Source organism: Leucopleurus acutus, assembly GCF_964270905.1.
Source record: "Leucopleurus acutus genome assembly, chromosome: 13".
Taxonomy (NCBI): domain Eukaryota; kingdom Metazoa; phylum Chordata; class Mammalia; order Artiodactyla; family Delphinidae; genus Leucopleurus; species Leucopleurus acutus.
The window spans coordinates 13,863,110-13,876,359 of record NC_139155.1 but is presented as its reverse complement, the minus strand read 5'-3'; the positions used below and the strand labels follow the sequence as shown (position 1 = coordinate 13,876,359).

Genomic DNA, 13,250 nt, shown 5'->3' with positions numbered 1-13,250 from the left:
ACTTTTGAGTGGGATACTGGAATTCAAATTTTCCAAGGAAAATGACACTTGTTCGTATGTTCCAGACAGTGTGTCCATGTTTATGCAAGTTGGTCTTGGTGCTTCAGAGCTGACCTGGGCCTTGGAGAGTGGACACAGAAGGGAGTGGAGACTTCTCAGGTTCACCCAGCTCTGGTCTGAAAAGAATGGGAACAGGAAGCATTCCCTCCCTGCTGGTTATAACTTGAGACAGAGAAGGAGGGAACAGGTTTCTGGTTTCTTTGTTTTCTCTTGGAACTCTGTCCTAGGCAGTTCAGGCTACTATAACAGAATACCACAGACTCAGTGGCTTAAACAACAAATATATATACAGAACAGTTCTGTAGGCTGGAAGTCTGGGATAAGGGTGCCAGCATGGCGGGGCTCTTGGTGTGTTCCCTATTGCTTGTTTCAAGACAGCCACTTTCTTGTGTCCTCACGTGGTGGTGAACGGAGAGAGAGCGGAAGCAAGCTTTGTGCCGTCTCTTATTATAAGGACACTAATCCCATTCATGGGGGCTCCACCCTCATGACCTAATCACCTCCCAAAGCCCCCACCTCCTAATATCATCACACTGCGGTGTGTGTGTGGGGGTTAGGATTTCAACATATGAATTTTGAGAGGACACAAACATCAGTCCATAACAAACTCTGATAAGTATTCAGAAATATAAAGTACAAGGGCTGTTTGGACAATCCAGGTGAGATGGGGATGTATAGGAGGAGTAGGAAGTCTGTTTTAAAGAAATGTTAGTGTGTTGTTTCATGTATGCATGTGTGTGTGCAGGTAATTCTTGTTATTCATGGTAGTTATGTTCTATAAAGTCACCACAAACACTGAGCTAGCAAATACTGAACCACCACTCCTGGGTGGGTGAACATAACCTCATTTTGTATGTGTTTCTGTTTAAAGACACCTTATTTAAGAAATATTTTGATTCATTAACAATGAACTCACAATAAACAGCCTTGAACAAAGTTTATCTAATGCATGGACTTTCTCCAGAAGACACATCATGGCCTTCTTGGACTTAGAAACACTCGACAGCACTTCAGCCCTATGCTTGGGGGCCATTTTAAACAGTGAACTCACCAATAAAAAACACAAAAATGCCAAAAATAGGACACTAAATAGACCACAAAAAGGACTCTGATTTCCAGTGTGACAGCTAAAACTAGAAGGCAGTGTCACCCCGTTTGCCCTTGGCTGGGGACATCCACGTCCAGCCGGGGACTCAAAATTTTCGCTGTTCTGCATGTGTTGGAGGATAACTGCAAAAGCACCAGGAGTTATTGATTTGGGGGTTACGATTAAGTTTTAACTAGTAGGCGAAATTGCCAACATGAACCAGCGAATAATGAGGGTCGACTGTGTGTGAGCATTTACCTCTATTCCACAAAAACTGGAAAGAGCCAGGAGGTTTGAGATAAGAAGAGAAGAGCGCTTTGCTATGTGTTGTGAGAAAAGAGACAACTAACGTGTTATCCTCAGTTTTGGGGGAGAGATTAATTTCCAAGTTTGTCACCAGGCCCAACCTCCTTACTTTGCCCGTATCTAATCCCACAGTGACGCCTGTTTTCAGGACTCTGAATAATCCTGCAGTCCTGTGGGATCCCAAGATGAATCCCCAGTCTCCAGAAACCCAGTTCTCTTAGGTCTGATCTAGCATTGGTGTTAAGAATGTTTATTACATTTGAATTTACTAAAACTCAAGAAGCTGTGAAGTTGATTATTTTGCATTCGTCAAAATAGTCAATGATCAGAAACTCCCCAGGCCTTAATCTTCCTACCAACATGAAAACTGACTTTTCAAAAACCACAAGACTCTTAATTATTGAGAGAGAGAGAAAAAAAAAACAAACAAACAAAAAAACACAACCTTCTGGGATGTTTTACTGCCAGCACAGGAAGTGTGAGGGGGAACTTGGGAGTTCCTGAATCCCGGAGTCCTGAGTGATTCATCCGTGCGCTGCGTCCGGGGGGGTCTGGGTGGTTTGGGGCTGGTGGTGCTGGAGAGCGAGTGGCACGAGGTGGAAGGTGTGTATCCGCCCTTGCTCCCGCTGCCTCGCCGCCCTGTCTTTCTCTCCCGCAGGCAAGGCCCTGGTGGCCGTGGAGCCCGGCAACCGGACGGCTCCGCGGCGCTGCGCCTGCACCACCGGGTACCACTGGAGCGAGGACTGCCGCTGCTGCCGCCGCAACGCCGAGTGCGCGCCCGGCTTCGGCGCCCGGCTCCCGGGTACGAGCCGGGGTCCCGCGTCTGGCGGCGCTCCCAAAGCCGTGCAAGTACCCCCAGGCCAAAGCGGCCTCTCAGACGGCTTCCCTGAGTCATGACACTCTTCGGGACCAGAGGGCGCTGGAGGAGGCTGAGGGTTCCCTGGGAACGGACTGCAGGTTGTGCGCCTCCGGGGGAATGTGAGAGCTCGGCCCACGCGCTCTGCTCAAGGCTCCTCCTTTTGAACCTTCCCATGCCTGTTAAGGGGGGAACCGGATCATGCAGGGGTCCCCAAACCTTTTATAAAACATGTGCACCCTCTTAGGAGAATTTTGAAAAGCCGTGCACCTCCTGCCAAAATTTTAAATAGACAGCTAAACATTTTTATTACAAATTGAAAGAGTCGCTTAAGGACTTAGTTTCCAGGGAATTGGAACAGCAGTAAGTTACACTTTCTAAAATATTCAGCGGAATCAAAACATGGGATAGCAACTGAATAGCCATCATCATCCATTTAAAAATGCACTGATCGTCTTTACCTGTTGGAAATTTTATATAGTTCTTTTCTCTCCTTTGATTTGTATCCATTTCACCTTCCCCACAGAGTTTTATCCTAATGTATTTTTAGGCTGAGGGAGGGCGTTTATGCTAATCACCTTTTCATACTCTTTCACATGAAAAAAAATGCACCTATTTGAAATTCTAATTTTTAAAAATTTCTTGTGACTCAGGGTTCTAAGTGTAAAAACATTTCTTCTGGACTGAGTTGTTACTACAGTTATTATTATACACAGGTGGTCCAAAAGATGAATATATTATATTTTGCTATATTATAATTATAAAAGTAAAACACAGGGTTGGGAGAATTAAAAATATTATTCATTTCATTTCATGTGGAGGAAAATGTCCATCACAGAGTCTGACACAGTCAGTCCTTCAATTAAACCAGACAGGCTTTCTCGTGGGAAGAAGTCTGACGATTTTTTAATTACTAAAATAAATCTCCCTATGACAGCCTGCTCCCTTCTGAATTCTGGTTCTGAGATATAGGCAAGACCCAGAGCCTTTCCAAAAGTTTGTTAGCTGCATGAAAAAAGGTGCTGGTAAAATAAATAAATAAATAAAGGTGCTGGTCCCTTTCTGCTTTTTTTTTTTTTTTCTGGTCAATGTCCTCTCTGCTTTGCTCCTTTGGAAATGGTGCATTCTTCAGCAATAGGTGGAGGGTAGAGGGGGTGACGTGGATGACTGAAAATTTTACCCCTGCCTTGCAGTATATTTGAACTCAGAACAACTGAACCTGATCCCAAACACCCCATATCTGTTGTCACGCCCTTGCCCTTAATAGAAAGGGAAAGACAGAAGCTGTAATGAGGTGCTCTGAATGCAGGAGCTTTTTTCCATCACCAGTATTTTGACTTGTTGCTTTGTTTGGCATCTCAGAAGCTGTGATAGGATTTGGAGAAGGTATGAAGTGTGCCTTCTTTTATAACGTGGGAGTGTGATTGTGGAAGGAAAAAAGAGAAAGGAGAATGTGCAGGATGCCCCCAGCAGGTCAGTGTTACAAAGAGCAGAGGTGAAAGTCGTGTCCCTTCAAGCTCTTCGTGCCTTGCAGCCCCTTTAGGAAGTCGCTTTGTTTTTAAGGGTTACTCTTCCAGAGGGTGTTTGTCTTTTGAAAAGCTGTTTGAATTAATACGAGTGACTAGATGTTACATTCACCTTTGTTGATATCATTTCAAGGCAAATCAAATTGCTAGAGTAAGGGGTGGGTACCCTACTAATTGAGGCAATTGCAGAAATCAAGAATGTACTTCCCACTTGACTTTGGACAAAGAAAATGTAATTCCTTACTTTAGGGTTTTATTCATGAAAATAAACCACAGAAGTGCTACTAATTTCAAGAGTGATTTGTGGTTTTGGCACAAGCCAGTTGCTTATTATGATATCACATGGTAGCCAGTGTCCTTCTTTACTGGAATTACCAAAGGGTCATCATGTGTCAATTGCAGTAAAGGTAATAGACATAGGAAATCTGAGACATTTCCTATTTTGATAATGTAGTTCATGTGGAATATGAGAGAGGTGAAGACAGCTTACTAACCAGGATCAATTCCTGCTTTCAGTGCTGTGGCTTAAGGCAGGGGTCCAAAATCCATCCCCCCACTTTTGTTTGTGTAAATAGGATGTTATTGGGACACAGCCTCATCCATTTATTTTTAACACACTATCTGTGACTTCTTTCACACTACAAGTAATTTGCAGAGACCGGAGGGCCTGCAAAGCCTAAGATACTTATTGTATGGCTCTTTATAGAAAACTGTTACTACCAACCCTTGGTTTAGGGGAAAGAGACCTATAGTGTAGGTTGGTTCATTTTTTTTCTTTTCTCTTTGTTTTGTTTTGTCAACACTCCGATACTTAGACTGGTGAGAGTATTGATCAGAAAAGGTCAAGACAAGAAGTTTCCTTTAAAAGCAGTCAATGGGCTGCCATTCTCTGTACCCAAAGCCCCAAAGGGGAGACAGGGGAGAACAGACAGGTGCTTGATTAAAACAAAACAGATAGCAGGCTCCCTGGCCAGGAAACAAAGGATCGGTGACCAGGACGGTGGCTTTGAGCGGTAGAGGGTCTGGACCAGAGAGCTGGATCTAATCCAGATCTAATCCAGATCTGGCGTTGGCGCCCTGACAGTAAGCCAGTTCCCCTCTGGACACAGTGCTGTCACCTGCTGTGGGGTCTCGGGCCCTCTGAAGTCTGTGAGGACTTCAGCCACCGGCCGCAGGTGGTGAGGGCAGGAATGGGGAGGCAAGAGACAGGCGGGGCGCTTCTGATCTCTGGTCCTCTGGACCATCCTCCTGGCCGATCTCTAAGTGTCCTCGTTTGTCTTGTGTTCTTTTGTCCGTTGGTCTTTTTGACAGTGCAGCTCAACAAGGACACGGTGTGCGAGCCCTGCCTCGCAGGCTACTTCTCCGACGCCTCTTCCTCCACAGAAAAGTGCAAACCCTGGACCAAGTAAGTGACAACGAAGGAACCCAGAGGGTTTGTTGATTTTAAACCCAACTCAGCCTCTGCTGTCTCGTCTGTTTTGAAAACAGACTGATTCCGTGTGATGAGGCTTCCTCTGGAAGCCAGGTTCACAACAGAAAAAGTCTGTCAATTGGGCCTGAGGGCCGTAAACCAGTGCAGCCAATCTTCTCCCTGTGTGTGACAGGAGCTGTGTATTGCTTGTTAGATTCAGTTTGACTGAAGCTTTGACTTATAGTTGCAGCTGCTTTTTCCCTTTTTCTAACCTTATTTAGTTGCAAATTACTTAACGATGCTTATTATCAGTCCCACTTTTCCCAGCTTCCCAGCATCACTGGTTTACTTGTACAAAGATGTGTGTGTGTGTGTGTGTGTGTGTGTGTGTGGTGTATGTGCAAATAGAAGCCTCCTGTTTAAATAAATGTTTACACACTTGGGGTTTTTTTCCCGCATAATATATCCTGAAGGAAGCTCATTCCATATTAGTTCACTTAGATCTTTGTGGCTTTTTATAGCTACATAGTATGTCATCATAGAGATGTACCATAATTTATTTAATAAGCTCTCTATTGATAGTCATTTAAGTGGTTTGCAGTCTTTTGGAGTAGTAACTAAGTTTGCAATGAATCATCTTTTCTATATACTATCTCACACTTATGTGAGTATATCCAGAGTGAAATTCCTGAGTCCTTTCATGGCATGCTTGTTGTTGAATACTCATAATCAATGTCATGATTCTTTTAGTTCCCAATAAATGAATTCTCGTAAAATATTTATTTTCTGATCCACTTATCCAAGTTTTATTTTGAAAAGATTTTCTGTGTTTTCAGCTTCGAAAGGGTATTCATCCAAAGTTTATCACTTAGCCATGGTAATTGAATTTGGAATCTTCTTTACTGAAGCCACCAGTCTTTTCTCTTTTGGACCATGCTCTCAGAGTGGTTCTTAGAGAACACTGGCAGTAGTTACTATTGGCTTTGTCCACCTTAATGATGTGTGGCTAGACACTGGCAATTCAAACATCCACAAAGACCTGGTTCCTCTCCTGAATGAGCTTGCAATCTAAAGGGATAGGACCTTTTGTAGTTTTAATAAGAATATAAAACCAAAGCACTTACCTACCTTTCCCCTCACAGCTGTACCATTCTTGGAGAGACAGAAGCACTTCACGGGACCGATAAATCAGATGTGGTTTGTAGTTCTCTTCCACCTACAACACCACCAAATGGTATGTTGAATAGAGCAGGTTGGTTGGGTAGATGTGCCCCAGTCTAGTCAGCTCTTCTAGATTTCTCCGGAATTACATGCTGTATCCAGAGGCGTCCATTTCTCCATTTTCATCTCGTCCTATCCATGGTCAGCTCAGTATTTCATTTTTATTAGTATTTTAATTCCAGATATGTTGTTTATTTGATAATTTTCTACTGTGGAATGGATAACTAGTAATTTATTCGTATGTGCCAAAAAAAGGAATGGATAACTAGTAATTTATTTGTATATGCCAAAACAAGAAAGAAAACTGAGGTGCAAACATAAATTAAAATGCCCAAATGTGATAGGATGGTGGTGGTCACAGTGGTCACAGTAGGGTGGGTACCTATGGGAGATTTTGGTCACCAGCCAGAGTTAACAACTTGTTAGAAGATAGTTATCATTATTTCTGGAACATCCTGTGGATCAAATCAATCTCAAGTACAGTTTTCAATGATTGACAGAAAGTTGACAGTTAATGGCGGAAGCTGCTTACCCGGGTGAGCGAGATGCTGTGAAGGTGGGTCCAGGTATCACAGCACAGGAGGAGGCATAAGTGGCAAGAAAACCTTTCTAATGAGGCAAGAGAACCTAGGCCACAGAGCGATGGGGTTGATGAACATTGACTAAGAAAATCAAGGCCTTAGCTTTGACATTTTGGCAAACGGGAGAACATCAAAGCGTTCTGGGTAAGAAATTGCACAGTCAGAGCAGCATTTATAAAGACCATTAAGAGGACATTCAGAATAACTGAGGGAATAAAAAACTGTCTTAAAAAAAACAGAAGGAGAGGACTTCCCTGGTGGCGCAATGGTTGAGAATCCTCCTGCCAATGCAGGGGACACGGGTTCAAGCCTGGTCCGGGAAGATCCCACATACCACGGAGCAACTAAGCCCGTGCGCCACAACTACTGAGCCTGCACTCTAGAGCCTGTGAGCCACAGCTACTGAGCCCGTGTGCCACAACTACTGAAGCCTGTGCACCTAGAGCCCAAGCTCTGCAACAAGAGAAGCCATGGCAATGAGAAGCCCACGCACTGCAACGAAGAGTAGCCCCCGCTCGCCGCAACTAGAGAAAGCCCGCGTGCAGCAGCAATGCAGCCAAAAAAAAAAAAAGACAGAAGGAGAGGAAAAGCAAGAGTCCGGAAACCAGGTCATGTAAACCAAGAGCTTATAATATAAAGGTACTAGCATTTAAGTGATCAAGGGGGGATGAAACAAATGGTTGAGTCCACACTGTGTTGTAGATGAAGTACCTGAAACACTTTGCAGGATGGCTGTGGTTCTGTTCTCATGACCAGAAAAACCCTGGTGCCATGTTATTTGGAAAGAGATTTGATAAGGGGCTTCCTTTTGCCTCCAGGGCCCATCCACCTAGACAGAGTGAAGTGTTCTGTAGGTAAACAAAGATGATGGATGGTGTGCTCGTCCCTATTAGAGTTGTTCTAAAGTAGAAGCATTTAAATATGGTCCTGGGCTGGCCCCTCAGAGCCAGCAGAGGCAGCCGGCAGGACCGGGCTGCATTGTCGATTTCACCCTTCTGAGCGGGAGCTCTTCCTGACAAACGTACAGTCAGGGCCGGGGACCTTCCTATTGTTCTTATTTCACACCAACACCCTTGATTCTGGGGTTTGATTGAAAGGGTTATGGGTTTTTTTTGGGGGGGTTGTTGTTTTTTTTGGGGGGGTGGGTGGTTATGCGGCCCTCTCACTGTTCTGGCCTCTCCCGTTGCGGAGCACAGGCTCTGGACGCGCAGGCTCAGTGGCCATGGCTCACGGGCCCAGCCGCTCCGCGGCACGTGGGATCTTCCCGGACCGGGGCACGAACCCGCGTCCCCTGCATCGGCAGTCAGACTCTCCACCACTGCGCCACCAGGGAAGCCCAGGGTTATGTTTTTAAATGGAGAAAGTAAAAATAAACAGTCTTTAATGCCATTTTTCTCATTTTCTTCCAACACAGAACCACAGATTTACTTGCCCAGTTTAATTATACTGCTTCTCTTCATATCTGTGGCATTAGTTGCTGCTGTCATCTTTGGTGTTTACTATAGGAAAAAAGGGAAAGCACTAACAGGTATTGTGTCTATGGTGGGTTTTGAAAATGAATCTTAAAGCCAATAGATACATTTCTAGGTGTATGCTTTGAAGAGGCGTATATTGCCCTCCGACTGCCTCTGGTGATCTGTTTAAACTAAGGTGACACACGCTTTATACCTAATTCATTGTTCTCTGGCAAAACAAACGAACAAAAATCCATTGTGCCTGTTTGTGTATATGCAAACAAAAATATTCTAGGTGCAGGAAACCAATGACTGTTGTATAGATTATATAGTGTCAGATATACAGAGGTTGCATTTATCCTAGAACACAAACATTTTTAATTACTTAAATTTAATTACTTAATTAAAACAGAGGCAAAATGTTCAGGTAAATGACAGATGGAAAGTTTTGACTGGGGTGTTACCCTGATAGGTGAATTTAAAATTCTGAAAATAAGTGGTCTTATATTCAGTAAAATGCAGGTGCTCATTCTTAGAATGAATAATCAAGTGTCGTCTTGTTTATTGGGAATAGTTTTTCCACAAAAAAATAATTGTTTGGTAGTGTCTTTTAACATCACATCCTGTTTGACTTTTATACTACAAAGCTACAAAGTATAATTTTTAAGAAACTGTTCAAGGCTCCACTACATTTCCTAAACCTAGTGCACATCATTGTCTTTTGAAGCACCTGTGGTCTCACCATCCTTTCCCATTTTCAGTTGCTCACTTGTTTGTCCACCTCTGCTTTGCTGTGATTCCATCAGTTCTCTCACAGTCACATCCATAGACTTCATGAAATCCTGCATATCTTAGTATTTCCATTAACATTCCATTGCCTAATGTAACACTGGGCAATCAAAAGATTAAAGAGGGAAGATGGTGACTGACGATGCCAGTGTTAAGCAGAGAGTATTTGAAGAGGAAAAGTTAGAATTAACTTCTTAAAAAGTCTATCATTATTGAATATTGTTATTTAATGCAACGTCACCTCCCCAGCATCGGAACTGGGGATTTGAATAATGCATGTTCAGAGATGCTGATGGATTGCTCACTCATATAGCCATGTTTTCATGAGATAAACGGACTCCCAGTATTTTATTCTTTAGTTTTTTTCTCTGTGATAATCTCTTTTGGCCATATCTTACCAATGGCAAAGGCAATGGGCCTGCCCGTCACTGAGTCGGGATGTGTGACTGTCAGCTTTCTCTTCATCCCTTCATTTAACACATGTTTTTTGGCCACCAGGGACTGAACAGACTCTGGGGTCTCAATACTGAGCAACACAAACAGAGCCAGTGCCCTCATGGAAGAAGCTTCTCTGTGAGCAAGGCAGGGATTGGCCCATAGAATGAGGCTGAATGTGGAAAGGGAGGTGCAAGAGCTCCAGGGGTGACAGAGTTGTCTGTCCAGCCTCAGGTTCGGCCAGGGCCTCCCAGGGCGGAGGCAGGGGACCTGAGATCTGAAAGACAAGTTGCAATGAACTAGCCCAAGGGGAGCTAAGGAGAATCAAAAGCATTCCATGCAAAGAGAATTGCATGATTGGAGGGAGCAGAGCAAGTTGGGGGGATTGGACGGTTAGCGCATGGAGCAGAAAGTCAGAACCAGTGTGACATGAAACTGCTAAGAAATGTGCTCCCATCCGGAGCAGAGGGAGGCAGAACAACCCTGTGGTTTTCGTATTTGGCTATTTTAGTAATTAAAACAAATTTGGGGGGTACAGAAAGAGTGGATGCAGACCCACCAGTAAGGAGGGCTTTTGCAATCAACCAGGAGAGAGATTATCATAGTAGTTATGAGTAATTACCACCTCTGTGTACAAATGTTATTTTTAGTATCATCTGTAATTGTCTAGTCCTGATCCCTAAAAGGAAAGAGCTGCAACTTTCCTTTTATTTGGAGTATCTTTATTTTTATATAATTTTACAGTGATAGAAAATAAGCACAAATAATAATGATGATAGTCAAAACTGACATATTAAATATTTATCATGTGCCAACACTGCTCTACATATTTTATGTGTCCTAAGTCTCCACAGCAGCACTGAGAGGGAGGCATCATTATTTCCCCCGTTTTATGATGTGGAAACTGAGGCTCAGAGAGGTTAAATAGACCAGGCAAGGTCACATAAGAGGCATCATTACCTATTATGATGACGTCATTATCATCCAGTGGAAAATGGACAGCCTCTTAGCTTTAGTCTTTATAGTGAATTCAACATCAAACATTCAGTGGAGGTGGGAAAAAATTTTATCTTTGTATTATATACATTCATAGATTTTTTTAATTCATAGAATTGACCTTTTAAGTTTCATCAGTTCTATTTTAAAAAGTTAAGGAAGATATACTTTGTACATGCCACAGAACATATTCTTCTTTCTTCTGAGAAGCAGCAGGGTGTAGGGGAAAAGGATTCGGGGCCCGCTGGAATTCAGTGGGGCCTGACACAGCATTCTGGCATGCACTTTACTTTTATCATACATATATTTGTGCTAAGTCCCCTAGACCCACGTCACCTTTGTTCCCCTACAATACCTAACAGGGTCCCTAATAGTCAAAGAAAAATTGCTAAGGGCATGAGAATGTCTATAGTCAAAACAGTAGCTCTGACAGCCCTCAGATGTGCCTGAAGGTATTCAATGGAACATTAGGGCATCATGTTTGGCTTTACATAGATCAAAAATTTCTGTGTTTAATAGGAGGAGGAAGATGGCTTTAGTCTTTAAATTGGTTGATTTTCTTTTAAATGTTTCACTCTCAGATTTGCAGACGATTTTGTTTAAAGACAATATTGATCTGACATAGTGGTCAATAATACTGAATTAGAAATAGGAAATAATAATATGAAGCGCTTATCCTTACTTTGTTTTTCTAGCTAATTTGTGGCACTGGGTCAATGAAGCTTGCGGCCGCCTAAGTGGAAATAAGGTAAATTTAAAAGTCTTAAGTGCCTCCTTTAAGTACTGTTAACAATTTGAGGGAATTCCCTGATGGTCCAGTGGTTAGGACTCGGCGCTTTCACTGTCAGGGCCTGGGTTCCATGCCTGGTTGGGGAACTAAGATCCCACAAAACCGAGTGCACGAGGCCAAAAAAAAAAAAAAAAATGGCTGATATAACTATTATTAGTCAAATATTGAGTTAAATTGTGAATGGGTACTTCGTTGAGAGGATGGAACCTCAAATCCCAGGACTGATCCCCACAGAGTAACCCAAAGCCCAAGTCAGTGCTCATCCTAAATGCTGTTTTCTTTGTATTTCATTCCATTTCTGTCATCTCTCTGCCCATGTATTATTTATATTATTATTTTAGTGCCAATCTCTATTGCCTAGAACAGATTCCTAGGAGGGAAGAGCAGTCACATTCCTGTACTCTGTAGTTATTTTGGTGGCTTTTAATTTTGGTATAACTTCAGAATTGTAGGAAAGCAGTGAGATAGTACAAAAAACTTCCACCTGCCCTATACTCAGATCCACCAATTGTTTATGTTTTCACATTGCTTTATTATTTGCTATCTGTACGTTTGTATATGCATATTTTTTCTCTTGAACCATTTTTAAAAATTTTATTTATTTAATTTATTTATTTTGGGGCTGCATTGGGTCTTTGTTGCTGCGCGCGGCTTTCTCTAGTTATGGCTAGTGGGGGCTACTCTTCGTTGCGGTGCGCGACCTTCTCATTGCGGTGGATTCTCTTGTTGCAGAGCACGGGCTCTAGGCGTGCGGGCTTCAGTACTGTGGCTCACGGGCTCTAGAGCACAGTCTCAGTAGCTGTGGCGCATGGACTTACTTGCTCCCCGGCATGTGGGATCTTCCTGGACCAGGGCTCGAACCTGTGTCCCCTGCATTGGCAGGTGGATTCTTAACCACTGTGCTACCAGGGAAGCCCTCTTGAACCATTTTAGAGTGTGTGGCAGACATCATGTTTCTCTACCCTTAAATACTCATGTGAATTTCTTAAGAACCAGGACATTCTCTTATATAACCATAGTACCTTTATCAAAATCAAAAAATTTAGTAGTGGTACAATACTATTATATATCAATAATTTACATTTGATCTTAAAATTTCATTAATTATCCCATTATATCCTTTAGGTCTAGGTTCTTAGGTATAAAGATATATACATTTTTTAATTTATTTTTTTTTTATTTTTGGCTGTGTTGGGTCTTCGTTGCTGCATGCAAGCTTTCTCTAGTTGCGGCGAGCGGGGGTTACTCTTCGTTGCAGTGCTCGGGCTTCTCATTGTGGTGGCTTCTCTTGTTCCGGAGCACGGGCTCTAGGCACGTGGCCTTCAGTAGTTGTGGCTTGTGACCTCAGTAGTTGTGGCACACGGGCTTAGTTGCTCTGTGGCCTGTGGGATCTTCCCGGACCAGGGCTCAAACCTGTGTCCACTGCATTGGCAGGCGGATTCTTAACCACTGTGCCACCAGGGAAGTCCCTAAAGACATACAAATTGTAAACCTTGAGCTCATACTGATTTCTCCGATTCTGGTCCCAACACTACAGAATTTATTGTAGTCTTTCTTTAGCTGTATTTGAATCTTCCCTTCTCCAACAGTAAGAAACCCAGCTCCGATTATTCTCAGTATATTTACTCAGTTCCAGAATACACAGAAAGTAGTTTCAGAATCCCTAAGCCGTACCACAGCAAAAAGCAAAGCTACTAACCAGAGTTCAGTATTTGTTTACAGGGTTTTTAAAAAATTT

At 43.0% G+C, this 13,250-nt stretch overlaps 1 protein-coding gene across 1 annotated transcript in view; it reads left to right on the top strand.

Moving 5' to 3' along the window:
• TNFRSF11A (TNF receptor superfamily member 11a) overlaps positions 1–13,250 on the top strand; it is a gene marked incomplete at both ends in the record, with an annotated part of 56,430 nt that overhangs the window by 29,511 nt on the left and 13,669 nt on the right. The window contains 5 exons of the mRNA XM_082852918.1: positions 2,112–2,255; positions 5,147–5,240; positions 6,389–6,480; positions 8,463–8,576; positions 11,418–11,470. Coding sequence (XP_082709044.1) covers positions 2,112–2,255; positions 5,147–5,240; positions 6,389–6,480; positions 8,463–8,576; positions 11,418–11,470 — 497 coding nt within the window. The remainder of the gene's footprint in view (positions 1–2,111; positions 2,256–5,146; positions 5,241–6,388; positions 6,481–8,462; positions 8,577–11,417; positions 11,471–13,250) is intronic.